The sequence below is a fragment of the Stegodyphus dumicola genome, chromosome 5 (assembly GCF_044657685.1).
Source record: "Stegodyphus dumicola isolate Sdum_Otavi_A_Nest chromosome 5, ASM4465768v1".
NCBI classification, from domain to species: Eukaryota; Metazoa; Arthropoda; class Arachnida; order Araneae; family Eresidae; genus Stegodyphus; species Stegodyphus dumicola.
This window is the reverse complement of record NC_140772.1, coordinates 51,934,737-51,961,942: the sequence shown is the minus strand read 5'-3', so window position 1 is coordinate 51,961,942 and position 27,206 is coordinate 51,934,737. Positions and strand designations below refer to the sequence as shown.

Sequence of the window (27,206 nt, the reverse complement as noted above, 5' to 3'; positions counted from 1 at the left end):
GCGTAGAAACTGTATTTTTAATTGTAAATTTTTTTTTTGAGTTGTTTTAACTGTACTTGGTGTTCTACGCTTTTCTATATCTTTCAAGTTTTAATGAAAATATTTTGAATTTTTATGTATTTTTGCCTTGCTGCGAAGTGAGAACTGATTTAATTAGTAGCGCATGTGCTGAAGCGTCTGCGAGAAACTGTTTCTTTTTTATTTGTTTAATTTGTTTTATACATCGTTTTAGATTTATTATAGTATTTGAACAGAACTTGTGTTCATTCTTCAGATGATATAATTTTTGTGAACTCTGATTTATAAAATGAATGAGGTGTAATGCTGTTAAGTGAACCTAGCGCCAAAGAGTCGCTATGATAAATAAATGTAGTGAACTTTAAAGAGTGCATTTATTCTATTGTAGTTTATGCGCTATCCACGAATTAGATTTAATTCAAAATTCGTTAACTTTTAATTCAATATGTTTAAATGAAATGCAGGAAAATTGCGTATAATTTAATATTCCGTACAAGGAAGTCATATGGTGTACACATCGGATTTTTTTGAGAGACGTGACCGTGTTAATCAGGTCGTATTTATTTATTTATTTATTTATTTATTATTGTGTGTATGATTTATCAGCCATTAGAATTTTAGCAATTTGTGTTTTTTTTTTTTTTTTTTTTTTTTTTTTAAATGCTAGAATATAGTGAGTTCCTTATATAGCGGTTTGACAATATTATATTATTAATCTTTTAAATTATTTGGACCTGATCCTTCTGCTCTAAGAACTTCTTTACCATTTCCTTAATTAAAGCTGCTTTCTCTCTCTCTGTTATTTTTTTTAAAGAAAATTACAATTATAAATAACCCTTTTATTTATTTCTTAATTTGTATCTTCTGAAGATTGTGTTTTACGAGAGCGTAAAATATTCCTGCAAAGAAAAAAAAAAAAAAAAAAAAAAAAAAAAATTAAATAAACCAAACTGTCTTTTATAAGGAGGTTTTTTTTTTAAATTTTTTTTATTAACTCACATGATTAAAGTGTAAATTGCTTTGTTTTATCGTACTGAATAGTATAAAAGAGAGGGGAAGGGAAGCTGCTTTTCAAGTTTAACTGCACACCCATAGTTCGCTAGAAATTGTTTTGCCTTAATTTTTTTTAATTCCATGTTTTGAATTACAAGTTATTACTTATACATATTCACTCATTTTTAACTTAATATAACGAAAAACATTGTTTAATTAATATGGTAGAAATGCTGAACATGAGAAAGTATTATGATTGACTTCCGACACAGTCGCTTTGGTAATGAATTTGAATGATTTGCTTAGTGGTACATCATGGACAAGCTGGAGAGGAGATTCTTTTTTCTTTATCATCTCTTGTTTTCCAGATCTATTCTTATCTGAAGCGAAGGAAAGTTTCCTGAAAGCTATGTTTATTTGTGCATGTATTATTACTGGTTAATGGGTTGCTCTTTTCGTCTGTGATTGCACTTGCATTCATATAATTTAGAGGCTTCTGTACGGTAAGTTCAGATGTAAAAAAGAGAAAGACACGGACGCTTAAATAAAATTTTTTATTTAACATTTTTGTGAAGCTTTAAAATTTCTAACGAATAATGTACTCCGTTACTCCGTATCGTCTCATCCTGTTGCGTTGGCCTAAGAATTGGCTATTGAATTCATTGAATCAGCGTTCCGGAGGCAACTCCGCTTAAAGTATTATTCAGTTACTTTATTGTATGCATAAATCTTGGCCAATTCTGGTAGTTTTGGATTTTGAATTAAAATTTAAAATACGATTGATTTACTTTACACGATTGCTTTACAACTTTTAATTTTTAATAAACGGAAATGCACATGGTAAAAGTAAGTTTCTGTGTTTTTAATGTAATGCTGAAGATCTTGAGGACGCATTCAGTTCCCAGGATCGAGGCGTGCTTGGAGACGATATGCTATATATTTGCATGAATGAGAATACTAAAATTAGCATTTGTGTATTTATGGTGTGTTTGGGAATTATATAGCTGCTAGTGAACAATTAAAAGAATTTGTATCAACCATTTTTTGATACAAATTTGATCAAAGGGACAATTTGCCCAGAAGGGCTGTTAATTTCGTTTTGACATTTTGCGTCGGTTCATTATAAATGTTGGTTCACTTTTCAAATTGTTACCACCAAATATTAGAGCCCTGCATTATATTTAAAGAAATTAAATAATGAAGAATCTTCATGAATGTATGTATGCTTCTCGCATTATGATAAAACAACGGGACATAGAGCCATCAAATTTTAAATAACGTAGTCTTCCATTCGAATATGGGAATATAGAAACCCAAATTTGGAATTTGTTTTATTATCTATTTCATATTTTTGTCAAACATTAAAGAATTTTTGATTAACCAGCTGAACAATTTCAAAGCCAGCAATGGCAACACTGTACGGGGGGGGGAATCTCCAGCACGCGAGACCGCGTATCGGAAATTCTAAAGTTTGTTCTTTTAAATATTTCGTGAAATGGCTGCTGAATTGAATTTTGTGGTTTAGGTGCGAAGAACATGATATTTAATAAGGTAACACTCAAAACGTTAAAAAAAAGTCCCTTTGGGAGTAATATAAAAACTGAAAGTTTTCAGATTATTTATTTTTTTAAGTACAGTCGGACTTTTTTTATAAAAGTGTAAGGCAGTGACAAAAATTGGTCATATTAGCGAATACCTTGCACAAAATATGCTTTAAAAGAATCAAAAATCTCAAACGTTTTTAGCTTTCCAATTCTTAAGTATACCTTGCTTTCTGATTTAATGGTGAGTATTTTTTATTGCTTTCTTTTAAGAACGCAGACTAAAAATTCTTTCACTTTAACAATAAAAAATTTTTTAATTTTTTCAGTATTGAATTTGCTTTAGGACCGTGTTCGTGTCTGAAGGTTTTAAAAATGAGCTTGTTAAGGAAAGTTAACTAATTAAATACATTTTCAGTCTGAACTTGTTTAGGAAAATAGTTAAATATTGCACCAATTTGGAGCCTAGAAGATTTTATTTCTGATATGATATGCAAATATATTACTTTTTTGTAAGCGAAATATTCAAAAAACTTTTTTCCCTTTACAAAAGTTGATTTAAAGGAAGGGAAAGATAAAGTACTGTTCGGGTTTTATATAGAGGCGCACAGTATTACAGCCATTAAAATTCCGATGAATGTAGAGGGAAAAATACCTTTTATCAATCAGTGACTAAAATAATTCAGAACAAGAAATAAATTCATCTTTATTTTTAAAATAATACGGTTGAGACATTAAATTAAATCTGTAAAAGATGCGAACCCGTTATTAACGGTTTCATTAAAACGGGTCCGCTAACTGTCCCAGTGTTATAAATCTGCTGAACTTTGATTGTTCAAAATCCGGTTTCAAATCCTAGTAAACGGCCTAATTTCTTGGCGTTTTCATCTAATGCCATATGTATAACATGAATACGATCCACCTGCACTTAGAAAGATCTCGATGTAACTGTATTCCAGATAATCAAATCCAGTCATCAAAACGTATTTATTTATACTTCTATGCTTTTATTCGTCAGAACTTTTTGCAAAATTCGGCTTAGGGAATCCGACTGATATTTTTTAACAGCATTCTTCAGAGTTGATACCCATTGGGCCTGATATCACCAATTTTTAAACTAAGAGTTCCGAATAAAGGAATCTTCGATCGTTCTGTTCGTGTGCCAATTTCTATCTTCTACTCCACCTTTCAGAGATCCGACTCGAAAGCCTTTCCCATTCAACAAAGAAGCAATTCATGGTGGAATAAGAATAAGGGATCTTCTCATTCGGTGGATGGAATATCGGAAACGGCATGGAAAGCTTTTTCTTTATTTTAGTAGTAGCAGTATTTTTTCCATTTTTCTTTCGGTGTCTGAGAACTGAAAGGAGATCGAGATGGAGGACGAGCGATCGTAGTTCGTTTTTTAGAAGCTTGTTAGATTTGAAATTTCTGCCTAGTAGTTTTGTGAGGGGGGATTCATATTTGCTTGAATTGCGTTTCGTTTATGACACGGGTGAATTTGCACATTCGGAAGTGTATATTATATATATTAAATCCGTTCTTATTAAGTAGATTTTTGAATATGAATGATGAGTGTTCATTTTTTTTTCACATGCTCCGTAATTTTTGTATTGATAAATCAGTTTAGAGTAAGTTTACTTTTTGTGTGGTCATACTTATTTTAAGCAATCTGCTGAGTTTTCTCGGTGGTAATTTGTAGCTGATTATCAATTTCTGCATTTTTACATCAATACAATTATTTTAATCAGTTTATTTTTAAATCAGTACGCAAAATGTAATTTGTAGCCAATTATCGATTTCTGCATGCTGACCAGTGGCTGAGCGGAAAAGACCGCTGAACACAGGGAGCTGGAGTTAAATCCCAGAGAATGTGTTGGTTGCATAGGTGCTTTCGTTGTTTTTCCCGGGTGTAACGTAAATATGAGTCAGCTTCTCTCATAAATGCTCCAGGAAGGTATCCCTGCCCTCGAGCAGATAGCTCTCATGTACTTTGGTTTAATCATTTTACCTGGTTATCGATTTTTCTGATTTGATCGTTTTCGCTAGTGATTTCATTTTATTTATTATTAGGAATATTTTATATTCGAAGAGAATAGTGTACCTTCGCGGAGAAGTGAAAAAAAAAAAATTTTTTTTTTGAGTGCAAGCTGGAAGTGTTAACCAATGCATCGCAAAGCTATACGCCGATAAAATGCTGTAATTCGTTATATTTCCTAAGCAATATTTCTTTGTATGTCGACCTGTATTCTTTTGTGTATATTAAAAATTAAAACCTTATAACCTTAATAAAGCTTGTATAGAAATACACTTTTGGGTTTTCTCTACTCACGAATAATCTCTTAAAAATGGTAAGGTAGCGGGAAATTGTTCAAGCTCAAAAGTGTAGTATAAATATTGCGTTAATTACAGAAGTTAGTTCTGAATGTTATTTTCGATCCTGCTGTTGTTATCATCCAGTGTTGTACTTAATATCAAACCTCTATTCAACGAAGTCGCAGAATCCCGCAAGAAATGTCTCTAAATGGAGGTTATAATAAAACACAATTGTAAGATGAGAAATGTTTAAAATTTGTAATGTAAAATGGAAGTGAGGTGATTATATGAATGCAAAGATTACATACGTAAATACACTGCCATCAAAATGTTAAGGAACAGCATGTTTTTTAGAGCTCACCAGTACAAAAATGTCAGTACCGTTTAAATTCACAGTTCATATGCATGACAGTAACGAAGTTTAAAAAATTATATGAAGAAAAAATAGCTACCACTTTTATTTTATAGAAATGAATACTTACATAGGAGTTGAAGAAAAGTGCAGAAATTGTAATTTTTTTCCACGAGTGTTGATCTTCATTTGTTATTGCAGTTTCGTGGACATTATCCAGGAGAAATCTTTTGCCCGCTTCATTGAAGTGACGAAAGAACGGATCAATGGAAATGGGGATGTCACAAGCTGGTCTCTCGTAGTGGGGTCCACCGGCTATCGAATCAGTTTGAATCTGAGGATCCTATGTCTAGAAGACATGTTCCAGGCAGACCTAGAATTGCAATACCCGCCGAAGACTATTTAGCTCTTTCTGCCCGAAGGAGGAGTAACATTACTGTGCCTCAGCTCATAGCTGATCATCTAATGGCAACAGGAACAAGAATCTCAGCTACTACAGGCGCAGACCCCTGCACAATACAGTTCTGTATGCAAGACGACTAGTTCTTTGTGTCCCCTTGACCCGAGAACACATAGATACCCGTTTATTTTGGGCAAGGGAACACGTATCCTGCACCACAGACGAGTCCAGGTTCATATTGGATAGTGATTCAGGTCGTCAGTTGATCTGAAGTGAACAACGCACCAGCTGCAACCAATCCCACATTGCGGAAAGACACAGTTACAGAGATGGTGGAATAATGATTTTGGCTGGGATCTCTTTTGGTGGTCACACTGACCTGCATGTGACCGCACCAAGCTCGGGTTACTGAATAATATCTTGAAGCGGATGGTATGGAGCGGATGGCATGGGCAGCTCTATCCCTAGATCTAAATCCGATAAAACATCTTTGGGATTACCTTGGAAGATAGGTTGCTGCATTAAGTCCTCCTCCAAGATCGTTGGATGAGCTTGAACAAGGATTACTCCGTGTCTGGTCGTTGCTTCTCATTTTACTGACCGACAAAGTAATTGACAGCGTGGAACAAAAATTACCGAATTTGCTAATTGTAGAATTCAATTTTTAACGCAGAAAAAGAAGTATTATATAAAATGCAGTTACTTCAGTGAGTTTTAGATGAAAGTGGCCTTATAAAATAAACCTTTAGATAGTGGCTGTTCATTAATATATGAAGTAATTACTGTTACATTTGAGGTAAAAGATATGTACATAAAGCAGAAACTAAAACATTTTCGTTAAAAATTGCTGTTGTTTATTAACTTAAAAATAACTGCTTTTTTTAAGCGTGATATTTAATTTAGTAATGCTGTGAGTCCTATATATATTTAAACAAAATATATTTTTTCATTGCATTATTTAAACCAATTAAATGAAGTTCATTTAAGGAAAGTTTATACATCACGCAAAAACATTTATTGTATTCTATCCACGAAAAAATTACTCTCCAAAATAGAATCATGCAGTTAGGATTTTTTAATTATCATTCAATTCATAAACAAATTAAATTAGATATATACAGCGTTGGATATATACAACGATACTTTTCTGGAATATCCTATTCCTATTTTCCAAACAATTCTTTTCTGCGATATTCTGACAAAAATTAGTGTGCTGCCTTTGAATAAATACCTCAATGAGGGCTAGAAATTCATCGAATTGATGAGGTGTCATGCGAAAGTAATTAAAAGACATTTCGTTTCGTTCAAGCGCATTTCTTCAATTAAATTATTTGCATCTCCTTACTGTAGTCATCTCTCAAATATTAATACAAACCACTGCATTCTGCTTCTTTTACTCAAAGCAAGAAGTAAAATAAGTTTTAATCGAGCAGAAATTAAAAAAATGTAATTGTAAAATATCAAAATACCGCACAAAAATTTCACGTCCCCCCCCAAGTTTCCGATATGAAGCGCCATCTAGTGCGAGCATATGACAACTTTTAAAACGAAAGTTGCCGCGCTGGTGTGAACTGACGTACGCGGAAAACGTTTTTTTTCCGCGTTGCCGCTTTTCGCCCCAACGGAGTAGTGTAAACGCAGCTTAAGAGTGCCAAGTAAATTGCGGCTGAAAATGTCAATTGAAATAAAGATTAGTGTGTACTCTTTCTCGGCTGCCAAGTTTGCTGTTCATTGCTCATTCAACATTCTACGTTCTACGCTATCAACATTGCTACTTCTTTTTAATTACATACACCAAAAGTGTATATACACCAAAAGTGATTGAAGTAGTAGTATTTCAATAGCTGAGCCATCTCAAAGACGGTAAAGTGCGAGGAATCGACAAAACACGTTTTGGCAAGTCATTCATTATGTCAACGTTGCCAACAAATAGGCAGACAGTAAAGAGTGACTTTCATGCAACTGTCCGAAAAAACAGCTGGTCTGAAGCTTCAAGGAATAATGGATTTCTTTCCAGGAAATACATGATCGCATGGTTCAGTTGTAGCATAAGAAATGCAGTCAGAAATCGCCGAACACCAAAGCATATTCTATGCTTCGGACTTAGCAATATGTAATTTTTAAGAGTTCTCGTCTCTGGAAAAGCAAATACGAGGATCTGAAACCTTATCTGGTCACGGCAAATTTGCAAGTTACCTGTTTCGTCTCAATCTAATATTAAATAATTTGGTAAAAAAAGCACCTTAAGCTGTGGAACATTTGATTTTTTCATAGCTTACCTTTCATGGCGCTAGTTTATACTTGCAGAACGATTTGAAAATGTTCGTTGTGACTTGGCCAGTGAACTTATTTGTTTTCGTGAAATCCAGACTCCTGTACTTTGTTTTTCTTCATTTCATTTATGCATGTAATATTAAATGCTATAGTTAACTTACTTTTGTAAGCCCCGTGTTGTACATCTGCACAGGGAGATTGTATGTAATCAAAAAAAAAAAAAAAAAAAAAAGGGAAACGGCAGGCTTGGAATGTTGAAATCTATGTTAAAAACAATGTATCTTATGTGTTTGAAGCATTCATAAACCAATGTACGGAATACAATTCACTGTAGTAGGCTGTTCTTTGAAAAGGAAATTATTTTGGATTCATAGAATAATTTGACTCTGATTTTTTTAAAAAAAGGAAGCAGCCTTAAAACTTTTTAATCAGCTCAAGTATGCATTGTCTGCTCTATAATAATGTAGTAATATTCTAGCTTCTTAATTGAAAATTGAAATTGTGGTGCTGTTTATCAAATTATGTTTTTATTTATTTAATTAATAAAGGACATCGTGTTCCTTACCTTTTTTTTTTTTTCATTTACTCAATTGAATTTTATGGCAAAAAAAATGTTTTACTGTCTTAACGAAAAAGAGAAAGAACAATGGCAATCGCATCTGCAGAATGTTCCAAAGTAATCAAATGTAATGGAAGTTGGTAGAAAAGTGTTCACTTTTTATTTTCCCGAAAGCGAAACTATTCCCTTTTTTCCAATATTTCAACCGATTGTCTTCGACTAAGTTTTTGTTTAGACCCCCCCCCTAAAAAAAGGCTTTTTTATTTCATAGTTCTATCCGACTTGATTGGGCAGCTACTAAAAAATTTTCTTTATCTCTGTGAAAATTCAACAGAATATATATTTCAGGGATATATGATTTTTTTCCGTCGCTTTTGGCTTAAGGATTTATAGAGTGCTTAAAAGATGCGAAAAGAAAGAAATCATTTGCGATTTTTATCCTTCATTTTCTTTTTTTTTTTTTTTTTTTTTTGCGAACATTTCACGTAAATAAAAAGTGATCTAAGTTAGATTTCACATGTTCCGCCTCTCTGGGTAGTTGGAACTAAATTGAAATTTCTCTCTCTTTCTTCTCCGACCTTTTTTTAAGTATAGACAAAGATGTAGAGAAGGGAGGAGGTTTGTCTGAGGAGTCGGATTTGAACTCGGGGTAACATGTGTTGCAGATAAGTGCCATAATTGATTCGACATCTGAAGCATTCCATTTCTTTCATTTCCTGTGTTCCTGTACTGCTTTTTGCTTTGTCGACTAGAATCAGCTTTGTCGAGTAAATACGATTCTAATTTGAATAATGTATGCTTAGAATAAAGTTTTTTTTTCCTTTTAATTTGTCCAATGTAGTAATCTGAATAAGTGAAAAAATTAATCAGTAATTTATTATGGCAAAGCATTGAAAAGCTGTTTGTTCAGTGAGAAATGCTATCGTGAAACATTGACTAAGGTTTATGTGGATAGTACACAGGGAGAAAATCACAAGCCGTACAGAAAGAGACCTGTACGCTCGGTTGATTCTGGGCCTTTAATTGCTTAACAGTTTGTTCGAGAATGGGAATTAAGAACAGGAAGAAACTGGACAGAAAATGTTCAGTGATAAGATTTCCTTCTCAATTCTGAGCTTCTTCAAAAACCAGTAAACCTCATGTAACCAATCCGTTCAACTACAAAGCATCAAATTTTATTGCAGTGATGTATTTGTCGGCTCAAAGTTGAACAGTTTTTCTCACATTTAATGTTTATACCACCCCAGAGAGGAAAGCGATTACTGACTCTAACTGCCTTACCGAAAGGCCCGAATTCGAATGTAAGGCATGATTGTAAATTTTCTGTTCTTCCATAGGAGGCAACGGTGGTACACCTGTTAGTAGGTGCCTCCATAATAAAGTGACCACCGCTTCCAGCCTTAGTAGTGGCCAACGTCTATAATAAGCCGAAACGCACAATAAGTGCGAGGAAAATGATGCTTAATAATAAAGCTAAAAAGGCAAAAAGAGATGGGCTAGCAGAAGTGAGTGCAGCAGCAGAATGCTAGACCGAGAGCTCAGCGAGAGCGTAGAAAAATCTTAACAAACCCTTTTGGGAGATCTTTAAAATCTGAGCTTTTTAATAATCTTATGTTGGAAAGTATTATAGTGGAACTAAGTATTTATATTCCATAGCAACGTAAATGCTAAGTCAGTGACTGCATGCGGACCAAATGCATGATCTGACAGCAGCTGACGGGCCGATGTTTTTTTTTAAACACCCAAATGAAAATCTGTTTAACCAAACAAATTTTTTAACGAAACTTTTAATTTATTTTCCAAGTATTTATGAAAACACACTTAAACGGTAATAATAAAGACTCGAAGGAAAAATTCCAATTTATATTTTATTTCCTGATTAAAATCTGAAGAATGTGATCTTCAAGGAATTTCAGCCTGGCATTTATTTCTAATAATTCGAATTTGTTGAGTTAATTAGTAAACAATTTAAATTAAAAATAAACAAATTGCGAAAATTTGGAGGCCAAAAACGTGAGAATAAATAATGACAATCTATTTATCTTTATTTTAAGTATTAAATTTTTTTGACGCGTACAGGAAAAAATAACAGATATTTGTATGTAAATAATTATAAATTTTTTTATTTCTTATTAGACTTTCAGCTGTAACATTTTATGTTATTTCAACTTTTATCATGTTTGTAACCTTGAACAAAAATAACTAATAAGCGAAAATAAATATAATTAAAATAATAACAGACAAATTCTCTTTAACTTGCAAAGAAGATAGCAACATAAAAATCGCTCACAAAATAAAGTCTAAAATATTATTTACAATCTGTTTGTTCTGTGGCACAACACTCTCATTCTGGACGACGTGATACCTATCTCATGGCTCCAGAGAAGACGGTATTTACTGCTTTCGTCAAAGAGGAGGGTAAGCACTTTAGAAGACTCGATAAAAATCGTTCCTAGGCCTTTGAAAATGCGCTTTCCGGAAACTTCTTAAATGTAACGAGGTTGACGAAAACTCGTTAAATATTCCCAAATTTATCGCCAGGACTTGATAGGATGCTTTCTGCCCACATCTCTGCAGTTCTGCTTGTAGTTCAAATACTGGTGTCCACCAGCGCCGAGAGATAAAGTCTATAATCATTGGTACTTCGGTCGGGGCTCGAACCCCGGCGAGCGGGCTGCTGCATGGGTGTTTTCTTGGTTTTCCCCATGTGTAACGCGTGTACGAGTCAGCTTCCCTTCGAAAGTCCACGAAGGCATCCCTTCCCTTATGCAGATAGCCCGCGGGTGCTTTGCCATGATCATATAAACCAATTAAAAATTGGTCAGGTATGAATTAAAAGGTTTACAACATAATAGACGAAATAAACAATTACAAATACAGTATGCGGCCACATATTCAACTAAACAAAAATACAGAAACTTAAAGTTATTTCACAACGTATTAGATAGATAAACGTAAAATTATTTCACAAGTATTCTCGTATTCTTGTCCACTTGCTACGTTTGCATGAAAATACTTTTTGCTGTCTTAACAACAGGGAAAGCTTTCTATTCCTTGCTTGGAAATTTTGATTTATTTTTGTGCTGCTGCTTCTGCCATCTCTTAGAGACAGTCACATGAGAAATGCGATCGCATTTTATGTATCATCGAAAGTCAAAAGAAATAGACCAGGGGGAAGAAAAAGTTTTGCCGTTCAAATGGGAAGAGAAGGAATGCGAGGAAGAGAGGTGGGTGGAATTTTCACCGAGACCATCGATGAGCTTTCTTTTTCTTTTTTCTCCCCATGTATATATATATATATATTTCTTCTTTTTAAGGTAGCAGAAAGGATTAGATTGGAATCTGCTTTTTCGATTTGTCCTTATCCAATGTTCTCCACCTGTGTATAGGATTGTTTCATGTACTAGCTCCCTTGGGAAAAGACATGGAGAAATTTTGTTGCGAAAGAATCGAATTTTTCCCCCCTTAGACCGCCGGTTGTGTTTTTTATGTCTGTTTCTTGCATGTTTTTTCTTGATGTGAACCTTTTAATCATGTCTTTCGGGTTTTCCGTGATAATGGCCATGTATCCAACAAGTTTTTTGCTACCTTCATTTTCTTTGGTTAAATAATGGAAAGCAGAGTGTTAGAAGAAATTTCGGTGGGAATAGTGTTATCTGATATTCCTGAGAATGTAACTGAATGATCCCTCCCTGTTTGCTTACGTATAGCAAGCAAAAGTAATTTTTTTTTGGGGGGGGGGAGGAAACAAGTTAGTTTTCGTTTTCTGACTTTGTTATTTCGTATTTGCGGCATTGAAAACATAGACAATAATCATCAGTTGGGAGGGGGGAGATGTAGCTAAAATAAAGTAAATTGAGTTCAAGATTTTTTGAATGAGTGTTCATGAGAATTTTTTGAATGAGTGTTTATGAGTTTTTAATAAAGTATCTCCTCTCCATGCAAAAGATATTTTATATAAATGTTTTCATTCAAAGGTAACATATTTCCATCTCCTTCTTAAAAATTTGTAAAAATGAAATTGTAAGGAAAACTGAATAATATATTTTTTTGCTTTAATTTAAGTTACAAAACTTAATTCGACTCTGGAAAATTTAATTTCAAGTGAAATGCGTTAGCAGAAATAAATAAGACAATCTCCGTCTTTCAGGAGCAAATTATGCTCAACAAATCGTCTTCAACATATGATCCGTAGGTTATCAGCGCCATTTATCGAGAAAATTAGTGTACGGGGGAGGGAGAAAAGGAAGAGCCAAAATTCGTAAACATTATGAGATAGCAAGACTTAAAATAAAAAGCTTGAACTAAAGTTCACAGATTTTGATGAATGTCCTTAGGTAGTTTCAATTAAATATAACTTATACGTTTTTGAGTTTGCAAATAATTTTTGATAAAGAAAAGTTGAAATAATCGTTGACTGCCCAACAAAGGAAGATTTATTGATTTTTGTCTTTGTACTATTTTTTTAAATCATAGAAATGTATAAATTGTTAATAAATGTTTTGCTTTATACTATATGTAAACCTTTCAATTTCATTTTTTTTTTTTTTTCCCCCCGAGAAAGTGTTATTTCTGCAGTAATTAAATTATTCGTTTAGTTATTTGATCTATGTCCAACTTGTTACACTGAAGCTCTATATAGTTGTTTTGCTAAATTGCTGATTATATTGTGCATAGAATAATCATTATTGTTAATGTCGTACATTTCTTTTAGGATCATGCATATCCAGCAGATGAACTTATGCCTCTGAGTTGCAAGGGCAGGTATCGTGATATTGAACCAAATCGGGGTGATGTGGATGATGCTTTGGGAAAGTAAGTCTTAATTTTTGTATTTCAATATAGTATATATACTCATGTTTCTGAAATAAATTATGTTAATTTCTCAAGGGGCTAATAATAAATGGTAAATTCATGTAAATTAAGTAAAAATTAACTTGAATGTATTCACAATGTATGATTATATTGTGACATTATTTGTAATGCCAGTGTGTAATTATAAGTAACAAAACTATACAGCCAAATTTTATTGGGAATTTATTATGTGAAAAGCTTTTTTGGATGTTAGAGAAAGCTTTAGCCCATTCCTTCCGAATTATTTAGGTTGTTATGTCATGTTATGCTAGGTAATGTTACATTATTTCCATTGTAGTATCAGACCATTTGTCATCTACACAACCTGGCAAGTGTTGCCACTGCATGAAATATAAGATCTTAAATTTATCTTTATTATGTTCTGGCATGTTCTTGTTCGAGTGCTTTTATTTGACATAACATGTATTTTATTTATCTTTCACATTTTAGCTCTGCTTAACTAACTAAATGATTTAAAAGCAATATATATACTTCTCAATTATTTACTATTCCACTCAAATCTGTGAATACTGTGCATAGGTTATTCAATCCATAGGTCAGCAGTCAGATTGAAAGTTATCAGTTATCTACAACTATTGGTAACCTATGGATTAATTTGGTTGAATTAATTTGTTTCATTAAAATAATTTAAAATGTATCCAGTTTATAATTTGCTACTTGTGAATTTTTAGGAATCAGTTTGCTAAGAAACTAATCTAAACTCTAGAAATTTTTTGCTGCCTTAAATTTGCAGTAATCTCAAGAGGGCCATACTCCAAGTGGGCATACTACAGATGCTTATAAGTATAATTGTGTATGATCTTTCTGGTGCAGTTTTAGCTACATTCAAAGAGACCTGCTGATTTTAACAATTTTATTGGGTCCTTCAGTTCCACCTTTAGCATGTTTGACTAGCCATTTTGAGCAAATTGCTTCTAAAATTATTCAATCAGTGATTATATTACAACAAATAATTAAATTTTTAAATCACTTCTTGACTAATATAATTTCTTTTTACGAATAGTAAATATAGCATAATGCATTTAAAAGGAAGTTTTGATTCTTGAGACGAATTTGTATCATGGATGATCTTCTTTTTTAGGCATTGTGTGACTGAACAAAACCATGTCAGATTGTTTTTCACTCCATGTAATAGTGTGTGGTATCCTCTTTTTTGTGAGGGCGGAATGGTCTCTTTTTCAGTCTATGGCAAATTAAAAGCAGTTAATCTATTTATGGATAAAATATAAATATAAAAAAATGCAGGTAGAATATCACTCACTCTAGCAATGAATTGAAGAATAGCTTACAAATGAAAGACAAGAAGTTTATGTAGAAAAAAATTAAAGACTGCCATATTAGAGGCTATTAAGTTTACTATTGCAGGTAATTTATTGCAGTTGCCCCAAAGATCTGCCGAGTTCTGATGATTACAAAATTATTATAATTATTGTAAAAGTTGTCTAATGTTATATTTGGTGTGGCATTTTTTTCTTTAATTTTGCTCTAATGTTTTATCATGTGATTTAGAGCTAAATGTTATTTTGATGTGAAGCATTCACTTTAATAAGTATTTAATATTACTAAAGTAAATTTAATTAACAATAGCTGTAGATAATAAGGATGAGATTTATATTGACTATGAGAAAATAATCCTGATATAACTCCAAATAAAAATAAAGACTCTTGAAACCTTTTTTTTTTCTTAGTAAAGAAAGAAATCCTTCACTTGGGATTGTCTGATTAACAAAGTAATTTAAAATAAAAAATAAATAAAATTAGGGTGTTATTTTTTTTTAGTGGTATTTTTCTAGGGCTGTAAAACTCACCAGTAATAAAGTGAATGAAATTAGTAAACATTAATGCTTTTATTTCCGTCAAGTTGTATATCAAATTGTATGGCTGTATAACTTCAAATTTTGCCCAAAGCAGCTAATCAACCACATCTGGAATTGTAGTTTGCTGTTAATTTACGTTTCATTATCATGAAGTACTAAAAATTAGTAAATTTAATACTAATGATATAAATCACAAAATATTGAGTCTATCTCTGAATTATTTTATTAAATAAGGACTAACAATCAGAATTGTTTTCATGAAATAATTTTTACCTTATTTCTATTTTAAATTAATATTTTGATATGTGTTCCTCTAAAGAATATGATTTTGCTAAAGCTTCTGTTTTCTGCTTTTAAATAATCCTGTGTAGCCAATCAGAAAGCAGAAATTTTAGGTTCTGGTAGAGAGATTTATTTATTTATTTATTTATTTTGAGTAGGAATGTGCTTTGCTTGAGTTTTTATTTAACATGTCCAGAAAATAAAATTTTAAAGTATGTGTTTCTTCATTGGTGAAAGGCAGATTACTTGTAGATTTTCAACAACGTGCCATTCAAAATTGATTTTGGTGAACTTCTTGCTTTGTATGAATATGCCATTGTCCTTATTAACTTGTACTGCAGTGCACATGCAGATTTCTGAGAAGATGCCACTGAAAATTTGCTTTGTTGAGCTTATTATTTTGCATTAGTACCCTTATTGTTTTTATTAAGTTGTAATATATTTTAAGTCTCAGAATTAAAAAATATAAATACTAAAAAAATATCTTCAGAATAGCATTTTGATTTTCTTACTTTGGCAGTCTTACACCTGCTCTCTCTTGTGCTGTATGCAAACTGTTTACACACATTTCAAACTGGGCCATCTATTTACTGTGTGTACCTGTATATATTTGTCACTAGTGCTGTTGCGAAATATTTCTTGCTGTTGCGAAATCTTTCTCTCTTGATTTTTACAGGGCAATTTTTCATATAATTCTATTTAGAAATTTCTGCATCAAATACTTTTTCCCTTTCCTTGTCTTCCCAAGATAGATAGTCCTCATGAGTTTTTTTTTTTGTAATTAATTCAATTAACCTTGTCTTTCAGCTTCTCTTTAACTTTGGTTGATACCTTGGATACATTGGTGGTAAGTTCTTTCTGTTTTCACTGTTCATACACTGCTGTTCCTGTTGTGAAAGTTGTAATAATATTTTCTGATGATGAAATATATTATTTTTCTTTTTAGGTATTAGGGGATTTTGATGAGTTTGAACGAGCTGTTAAGAGGGTGATCAAAGATGTATCTTTTGACAATGATGTTGTAGTTTCAGTTTTTGAAACTAACATTAGAATGTTGGGGTATGTGAAATTCTACAATTATATATAAAGAATTTTAAATTTTACTGTCACTAATCTATTTGTCTTATATATAATGTAATATAATAAAGTATTGCATATAGTATACTATAATAAAATCTGTTTGTATTGCAAAATTACTTCCTTCCAAAATATATGTACTGAAATGTAAGTATGTTACATAAATAAGGAAGAACTGTTGCAGACATTAAATTTTACAGTAATATGCAATAGACCTCTATATATGGCTTAAAAAAAGAATGTGCACATAAAGAAAGTAATTAACGGAATTTATGATTTTGAATGAAAACTCTCTGGTTTCTTCTCGTATGAATGCAGTATAATTGCGTATGTATAATGAATGCAGTATAATCTCGTATAATTGCATAACTCATACCAGCAATCAGTTTATGAAGTTGGAAAGCAATAATTGCAGTTTTCATATCAGAATATATTTGGGTTCTTAAATTTTATGCTTTGAGTTAAGCTATTAGAAGCTGCAACTTTTCTTATATTGTTCCAGGTATTTCAGCAGGCATATGCTCGCTGCAACATTGTATGAATTGTTTTGATCAGTATATAATCATTCATCATATGAGCTATATTTTGGGGGCACTTTCATTCATTAGAAAAATATTGCAACTTAACCATTAGAAAGACGTCACAAAAAAAATCTATCATGTTTTAAGAATTTATCATAATGCCTTCCTTCTACCATAATATAATAACTTTAAAAAATTTCACCATCATAACCAAAAGAATACTATATGAGCGATTTGACATTATGTGCCAATTCCTTTCTGTGCAAATGTTTTGATTATGACTCTGCAGATTGAACTGTGATTCATCTGTGAAGTGCACAGTCTAAGTGATGTATAGTTGAAAGCATTACAATCAAGTAGTTTTAAGCCTAACAAACAATGAAATACTCACTCTTGTATCTTAGTTTGAGGTTAAGTTTGTGTAATCCAATCTCCTTCTCTAATATAGTAATATAATAATGTTATATAAGCATTTAATAATGTTTTACATTTCTGTAGCACATTTAGCTTATGCGTCTGCTTTCCTGTATTTGGTCAATAAATGTAGCAATCAATAAAAATTGTAATGAAAAAGACTTTGCAGTATTGATATAGAAGCATTGATGGCACAAAAGGTTGGTCCATATTGAAAAGTAAACTTAGCAACCAGGAAGATTAAATATCTTTATTTCAATTGGCATTTGAGGCCACAATTCACTCGGCAGTCTAATCGTGCCTTTTTAAGAGTATCTATAGTTTTGATAATATTGCGATAGGAAGAAAAACAGCATGCCAGCATCTTAATGGTAAGAGAGCTAGAAGCAAAAATATGCAGTTATCCAATATGGAAGCTCACAAAGAGAAAGGTTTTGGTTCTCAAACTTAGTCTTATGTTACTTTAATCCCAGCTCCAAAGATTTTCACAGCCAGTCATACAAATAAGGACCACCTAGTCTTGGGATATCCTTTTGCTTACATTCACCTTAAACAGTCTAAATAAGTAATGGATGTTAGTTGTAATCCCAAGAGTTTCCTGTAAACAAGCATTTCTTCTTTGTCCGGTCTAAGTATAATTTTTTAATTTTTAGTACCCTGGAGGCTAACGAGAGGCTTTTTTGTGATGATGGCATTTACAACTTCCAGATCTCTTTCTTGGATTAATGACAAGGGGAGGAAAATTTTTGCAAACTCTTTTCTGATTCGAGTCATTATGGTGTATAAAATTTGATAAAATACTTAACAGTGTTAAATAATTAAAGAAATGAACATTGTAAAGTATAATAATTCATTTAATCTGTTCGAAAAACACTTGTACATGATCAAGGAATAGCAGTTTTATCTACTCTACCACTGACGAGTTCTTGTCATATCATAGTATCATTTTCCCTGTCTAAGATTGTTTGCCCCTCCCCCCCTCCACCTCTGATCCTGGCTACACCCATGGGGGAGATATAAAAATCTAAAGAAGAAGTTTAAAGAGCTATTGCAATTTATTAGAAATTTATTTTCTTACTTTATATTTTACATATATTTATATTTTTATGCAGTGGATTATTGAGTGGGCATATACTTAGTTCATATCTTCAAGAGCATCTAAATCGAATGCCTTGGTATAGAGGAGAACTGTTGAGCATGGCTCGTGATCTTGGGTTTAGGCTGATTCCTGCCTTCAATACCTCCACTGGTGTGCCTCATCCTAGAGTGAGTTTTTTAGCTTCTACAAAGTACTCTTCTTTTTATGTATTTATTTATTGCATATTTTTTGTTATATATGTTAAGCAGTTTGTATGTTTATGTACGAAGCAAGAAACAATCTTTTATGAAAGGGGGGGGGACTTCATATATTATTGAAGTGATTATCTTATTTTCCTTTCCTTTTTAGATAAAATGAAGGATTATATTAACCATTTATGAGGTTCCATCAGATTGAAACACCTTTGCTCATTAATGCTCCTAAGAAGTTTTAAATTATCATATACATTTTTTGATATTTAGAACAGTACATGTATGTATTGAATAATACACAATTATTATTAATTAGTTAAAATATGTAACTATATTAGATATAAACAATTAAAGTGAACAATTTTAAATATACATTTTAATTATAAATGAACATGTTTCCTGTGGTATTATGAATGTAATACTGTAGAAACTTTTTATTTACTTAGTATAATAAAATAATTATAATAATCTACTCATAATATGTTAAATATTAGAGAGTACTAAGGAAGTAATTTTGATATTTTACTCCAAATGTGAAACAGCATGATGGGCAGTGGCTTTTTAGCTTTCTTTAATGGAATGATTTTCATTGTTTGAATGTTTTAATATCCTCTGAGAAGTTAGCATACCATATCACTGTAATCATAACTTTCTGCATTTCTTACTTTGTTTTATGTTCTATTTGTGCTATTATCTTTTTCTTGAACATTATGCTCTTTAACATTTTCTAAATCACCATCTGTGTCATTGCTTACATCATTGTACTGAAATTCTTTCAAGCTATTAGAATCATTTGCATCAAATTCTTTATTTTAACAATAAATGCATCTAGAAGCTACCCAGAGACTTTTGCATGATTACTTGCAAAGCACTTGAAAGAAGTTGTACTCAAACCACAGCTGTAATGTAGGTACTGATAAAGAAATAGGCATTCAAAAATGATACAAGGCAGAAAATGGAAGCATTCCAGTCTAGCCCCTTCCCGAACTACTCATTTAAGAAGTGTAGAAAATTAAAATAATTCAAGATATCTTATCAAATCCATTGCAAGCCATACAGGGTTTAAAAAGAGGGGGGAGGAATCCAAAATCAGCATTCTCACAAAATCAAGAAAACGTGCACAATTTATTTCATTGTATTGATAAAAATCAGGATTGTTCATTTAATACATTGTTCTTTTTTGTCTGCTTCTAACTATCTCCAAGAATTGACACTCCATGATGTTTGAAGGTATCACAGAGTAACTGATGCAAGAATGTTTTCATCAGGTCCTGAATTTATGTAAATTATGACATGGAACTGCTGTTGATTTATTTATTTTCTTGACACATATAATGCATATTTGAATAAATTGAAACATGAGACATTTGGAAAACAGAGAAAGATTCTGACCTCTTTATCATTCTTGAGAAGTTTGCACAATGTAAAGAGTGTGCTATCCTGTTCAAATAGACCACTTCTATCATATATTATTTTTCCAATGAAGCCAGGGTCATTCAGTGGTCACTTGGATTAAACCACTGGAAGCTATTGGTTTGACCTTGCTAAAATCATGTTGAACTGACTAGCTGCATAAGCATTTTCATGGTGTCTCTATGTGTATCATAGTACAGGTCATTTCTCTTAAAAGTCTTTCATGAAGCAGGGCCAGTACCAGAACCAGTGTAATCAGTACAGCCACACTAGGTGGCATAATTTAAGGGTAGTGGAATTATTAAAATTTAGGGATTCATTGGATGACAGAATTTAAGAAATGCAGGGTTTATGGGTGCCAGTCCTGTCATTATGGCATCCCCTCCCTTAAAGAGAGAACCATAGTGTGCTTTGCCCATAATCACATAATTCAATCCAATTCCATCCTGGTGAAAAAATGTACTTGAATTGTAACAGCGTTTAAGTTAGTTATGTGGTCTGTACATCAAGTTATAATCCACATCATGGGTGGGCAAATATTTTTAACTACAGGCCGAAAAATTATTCTTTAGTGTATCATGCAGGCAGGACTGTTGCAAGGTAAAATAGTATTTGTGTGATGATCTTCTGCAGTGGCCGTATTGTTCACCAGGATGCGATGGATGAGAGAGGGAAACATACATTCTTGGTGAAGGGTTGTGGTTCAATTTCCACAGCACTCAGTCATCAGTGTATGACTTCTGAACACAGAGTTTCATGTAGTCAGCTGAAATGAAAGTTGCTTCAGGTTCTTCATTGAGATCTTACTTTTGCTACATTGTAGTTGTTATGTGGCTTTATCTTGACCACTTTGCAAGATCCTAAGAACTTGGATCTAAGCTTGAGACCTCCTTTTAACTGTGTTTTTTTCATGGGTACTAAGTCATTGACTTTGTAAAGAAGTTCTGTGGTGTTGGTTATATTGTCCTTGGTTCTGTTCTTGCACTTTAAAGATATTCACTTTGGTTTCTTCACAAATACTCTCTGGACTGTGGACTTTAGGATTTTTCTGATTCTTTGGTCTGCCTTGTTTCACATCTTTTCTCCTATCATCAACTTGAAGGGAGTTAATTTGGTGGATTTGTTGATGATTCATTGGACAACCAAAGTGAACTTGAACCATTTCACAGGATTATATATTGACAGTTTTGCAAGCTTTGGGATGAGGATTCTATGAATTCTTTCAATCTGGCCATTGGCACTTCTGTTGTGATCTACATGTGCTGAATTCCTTCATCTTATAGTAATCATCAAAGTCTTTTGAAATGAAGGCGGATCCTTTGTTGGAGAAAATTCTTGAGGGATTTGCGAAGACAGCTTATTAGATCTTCAGAGCCTCTACTGTTTATGTTGTCATTCGTCTAAAACCAGACAAATTTTGTAAAAGCACCTACCACTGTAAATATATAGTGGTATTTCTTATTTATAGATGGGAGAGGACTGATGAAATCAATGTGGTATGTGCTTAAAGAATATTGTCTTTTGGAATGGGACTTAGTAGACCTTCGCCTTTGCCTCTCTTTTTGCATAGGATGCACCTGACACATTTCATGATAATTGCTCAATTTTCCTTTTAGCATTCAAAATACGGAAATCTCTTTTAAACAGATCTTCAGTCTTTCGTATAGCAAAGTGCCTTTTGTTATTTATGTCACGAATAATCTCTTAACTCCATCACTTCTGTCACAATGATGAGTTTCTCACCACAGTGCTGCAGATACAACATATTATCTTTTTGGAGGTGGTCATATCTGAATCCTTTCTTGAGCAGAGTTTTCAATAATTGAAGATGCTTATCAGCCTTTTGTGTTGTTGCAATCTTAGTGGTGATTTCACTTTGCAAATGGGTGACACATGCACACAGTTTTCCTGCTCAATGCATCAACATGTCTCATTTGATGATTTAGTCTGTGGATGACCTCGTATTCAAACTTTTCGAATAGTAGTGCCTATCTGGCTATCATTGGCATTAGTATTTCTTCTGCATTATTTTTTTAAATGCATCACAGTTGTTGACTGTTTTGACGTTTTTCTGTAAGAGCTAACTTCGAAATTTCTTTAGGGCTACGACGATCAAGAGTATTTTGAGTTCATAACTTGATAGTTTTTCTTGTTGTAGTATTTTTTTTTTTTTTTTTTTCTCATGTAGTGGATTGAATGTAGCTGTCCATCATCTGCATGTTGAAACTACACAGCAGTGAAACCATGACTACTAGTGTCCATATGTAGTTCCAAAGGTTTTAACTGCTGGAAGATATGAAGTACAGGACTTCAGCTCAAAAGTTTAAGATTGTTAAATATCCATGTCTGCATTAGTTCAAATTTAAAATTGATGATGGAGCATATCACTCAATGGCTTTGCTATTTTTTAATAACCAGGTACAAATTTTCTGAAATACCCTGTGAGAACAAGGCAGCTTTGCATTTGCTTGACATTTTTAGATTAAGGAAAATTTTTTAACTGCCAGCTTCATATTTGGGTATGGATGAATTGTACCCTGTTCATTTAAATAAATGAAAAGTTCAATTTTTCTTTTTAGCAATGGACATTTTTTAAAATGAATTTCTGATCCATATTCTGATGCTACTTTTAAAACATGTTTAAGTTTTTCTAAATTGTCTGTTTCGTCATGGGAAGGTATGATAAAATCATCCATGTAAATTACAACTGTGTATTATAAATGTTGTAAATTACAACATCCATGTAAATTATAACTTCTCTGAGTTCTCTGAGTAATATTATAGATAAATCTTAAAAATGCACTAGGACTTGTGGTCAAACCAAATAGAGTGCTTAAAAATTCAAATAAACCTGCATGACAAATAAATGCTAAATATTTTGTATGTATTTCCTCAACTGGAATATGGGAAAATCCACTTTTTAAATTCAAAGTTGAAAAAAACTTGCCTTTCTCCCAAATGATTAAGCACTTCCTCTACCTAATTCACAGATAAAGGATCTTTCACCACTTTTTTTATTTAATTGTCTGAAATCGGCGCATAGTCTGTGTGCTAGGAATGAGTATTCAGAACTAGATAATTTAATTATTCTCATTTGCAACCACTCGTTTATCTGCTTATCAACTATTTTTTGTTCCACAAACATTAATCTTTGAGACCTGAATGTTGTCCTTTAATACAACATTTATTTTTAAATTCATGTTTTTGGTTTTGTTTGGTTTATTATTATTAATCAATAATGATAAAGTCTTTTGAATATTCATATCATTAACATGCCATAAATCTAGAACACACTCGTTAATTACATTTATAGTGTTTAATAAAAAACAATTTTCTAAAGATGATTTACTTTGAAAATCATTTCCGATTTTAGGAAATGGTGTCTTATTGTTTTCTTCATGACTTTCTTTAAGAAGTTGACAATAAATATTCTCAGTTAAAATGAAAGGAACAGATAATTTATCTACTGCTGCACTGCTGATTTCTAGCCTGGGTGAATTCTGATTCAGAGCGAATTCTTCTGTAATGATATTTGCCTCTTATTTTTCATTAAAACATGAGCTGAGTATTATTTTATCCCTCCAGCAGTGCTTTTTTAAAATTTTTTATTAAAATATCAGCATATTGTAACTCTTGAATAAAACTGACATCATTAATGGTGGTTTTTTTTTATTCCTTCCAGTTCCTTATTTGATGTAATTTGTTAAGCCCTTTTACACAATCCCTAGTGAAAGGAAAATTTCCTTCCTTCCCTCACGAGCATAGCATGATCTTTTTGACGCCAGCAGAATCACATCCATTCTGCTTCTGTTTTTATTCGGTGAAATGATTCATTCTTCATAGTTTGTTTACGAATGCTTTGATTTCATTAGAATGAAAACTGGGATTATTTATTTCAGATAATGATTTTCCTTGTGATGAGAAATATAAATCACATTCTCGCACGAGTTAAGTTGGATTAAACCATGTTTAGCTCTCATGAACACCTATGTATTCTTTCATTTTAAAATCCAGAGTTTTTTATAATTTATCTGCAACAATTGCTTAAATTTTAGAGTCCCTAACTTGACAGTAATATTCGAATGTCACAATCAGTCATGAAGCAAACTGATCATGTAATTCATTTGCTGCGCAGTGAACATGTTTGAAATTGTTGAGGATCTGTGTTGGTGTCAGTTGAAATTCAGCTACAACTCTGTTAGTTTTTTGTAATCATCCAATTCCTCCTCAGTTGTATCTAGCATCTTGGCTTGTGGGCTTTGTAAGCCATTTGGAACTACTTTTTTAACAAACTCTTTTTCCAATGAAATGCAAAATAAATGCAATGCCTCTGGCTTCTCAGGAGTAGAGATTGACAATGTTTTAATAATTTTGATTAAATTTTCAACACCATGCTGCACGTTTCACTAGACAGGATTGTATTTTTAAATTTTCTAGTTCAAGCTGCTTTTAATTTGGTCTGACTTAAGCTGTTCTACCTGTAACAGATATTGTTCATTATTTTGGTCATTCGATCCTCCATGATCAGTTTTAACATTTGTTTTGAACAAATTCAACATTCCTTTTGAAGACATCCAAATCTTCAATAATTTTTCTAATAGCTTTCTTAGCTTTTTCTGGCATATTCTGCTCAGTTTTTTAGCAATTAATTTTAAATGACTTTTGTTTGAATTATTTAAGCAACTCATTTTGAACACAAAGCAGAAGTAGCACTATCTTGAGAGAAAAAAAAAGTGTTCATAGTACTTTATTTTGAAGTTTACTGGCTTCGAGCTCCCAGACTTGTTGGCGTGTTTATGGGAGGCATGGATGCAGATCACATCCACTGGTTCCAAGTATGAGGTTTATTTCATGATTAGTATAAAGGAAAGGTAAGTTGGATGAGTTTGTACAGATGAATCAAGTATTATGTAGAAGAGGAATTGCAAGGTTAGTTGCACTGTAGCCACCTTCTTATACACAGGTAAATGATAACAGTTCACCACCAGTGTGTGGTCAGTTTAGATCAGTCCAGGTCTACCTGTGATCAGTGAGTGTTATGCTTCATGAGTGTTCAATTAGACCGTTTCTCTTTGACTCCTAAAATCAACTGTGTTTACTTGGAGGCTTCTTACCGCAGATGTAAGTTGCACCATTTAGTGGAAAGTTTTGGCTCGCTTTCCACATTAATATATACAAGTACTTAATGTACTTAATGTACTTGTACTTAATATGAGGTGGGAAATCTCGAATATTCATTTATGATTACTTCATTCAAATTAAATTTCAATTCACTTGTAGCAATCTTTAATGCCGAATGTAAATTTTTCATCAGTAACTTGATTAATGAAAAAAAAAAAATTCCTTTTACATAAATACAGTGGATGGACAAAAATATGGAAACACCTTGTGAAATGCATGTTTGAAAAGAAAGATTGATTTTAATGAAATATGTAGGTGGCGCTGGCATTTTTGACTACTCATGCCACCTGTACAACTTCGTAAATGGGCTAAACAGTTCAGTTGTTGTCGGAGTACTTTTATGTGAGGTTGTCATTGCATTATGTCAGAGTTAACAGACTTCGAACGTGGGCAAATTCTTGGAGCATGTATGGTAGGTGCTTCCGTAAGCAAGGTAGCCGAGGTGCTTAGTGTTTCAAGAGGTACTGTATCGAAGATTTATTCCGCATATTTGAAAAGCGGAAAAACATCATCTGCTAAATCACAGCGCGGACGAAAATGTGTCCTGAGTGATCGTGACAGACGATCATTAAGGGCAACTGTGACGAAAAATAAGAAGACCACAGCTGCAATAGTTACTGCTGAAATGAATGTTGTGTTACCGAACCCTGTGAGTTTTAAAACAATTAGAAGGGAGCTTCATAAACAGGGAATTAATGGCCGTGCTGCAATTGAGAAGCCACTCATCAGTGATGCTAATGCCCGTAACAGGAAAAGGTGGTGTTTAAGTCACAAAGGCTGGACTATAGAGCAGTGGAAGCGAGTAATATGGTCTGACGAGTCTTCTTTCACATTGTTTCCCACTTCTGGCCAAGTTTACGTCTGGAAAACGCCATCTCAAGCCTATAATACAGACTGCTTGTTGCCAAGTGTGAAACATGGCAGGGGTTCTGTTATGGTTTGGGCAGCCATATCGTGGTTCTCTGCTACCCCATGATAATTGTGTCAGGGCACATGACTGCTAAGACTTATGTGAACATTTTGGCCGATCAAGTTCATCCCATAGTACAAACTTTGTTCCCCGATGGTGATGGTGTCTTCCAAGACGACAAAGCCTCTGTTCACACAGCTCACATTGTCCAGGACTGGTTTTCTGAGTACGAGGATGAGTTGTCCCATCTCCTCTGGCCACCACAGTCACCAGACCTGAATATTATCGAACCTTTGTGGTCTACATTGGAACGGAAAGTGCGTTCTCATTATCCACCGCCAACATCGTTATCTGAACTTGCCACCGTTTTGCAGGAAGAATGGTATAATATTCCCTTGGCAAACATACAGGAACTGTATTTATCCATTCCGAGAAGACTGCAAGCTGTTTTGGATGCCAAAGGGTTTCCTACACCATATTAAGCAAAGAAACATGTTTTTTTAAAGGTGTTTCAATATTTTTGTCCAACCCCTGTATATTGATCCAAATAAAACCAAATAATTTTTGGCATAATCCAGAAATTTTTGAATTAAAAAAAAAAAAAACAATAAACCCCTTTAAGGAAAGTTTCCTCTGATCTGACTGCAAGTCAGTCAGGCCTAAATGAATCTGGACTGGGGCATTTTGCATATTAAACTTCATATTTAAATCTTTTTCAGTTTTTGTTATAAAGTCTCTGTATTTTCTTTCAAATGCAAAATTTTAGCCTTTTAATATTATTCCATACTAAACAACATTATCATTTGTCAAGTTTTCTCATCTTGATTACAATATTGGAAAGTAATTTAATTGTTTTTTGTTTGAATTTTCAGCAAGTAAATTTAATTTTATCATAAATGGTTTGATTTTTGACTACATATTGAAACTGTATCGCTTTTTCCTTTGCAATATGACATTTAATTTGCTTAGTTAG

The 27,206-nt window shown here is 32.8% G+C and overlaps 1 protein-coding gene across 1 annotated transcript in view; it reads left to right on the top strand.

Annotated features, from left to right (window-relative positions):
- Edem2 (ER degradation enhancer, mannosidase alpha-like 2) overlaps positions 1-27,206 on the top strand; it is a 182,700-nt gene that overhangs the window by 80,374 nt on the left and 75,120 nt on the right. Inside the window, exons 3-6 of the mRNA XM_085816651.1 lie at positions 13,168-13,268; positions 16,235-16,274; positions 16,374-16,486; positions 18,552-18,705. Coding sequence (XP_085672777.1) covers positions 13,168-13,268; positions 16,235-16,274; positions 16,374-16,486; positions 18,552-18,705 — 408 coding nt within the window. The remainder of the gene's footprint in view (positions 1-13,167; positions 13,269-16,234; positions 16,275-16,373; positions 16,487-18,551; positions 18,706-27,206) is intronic.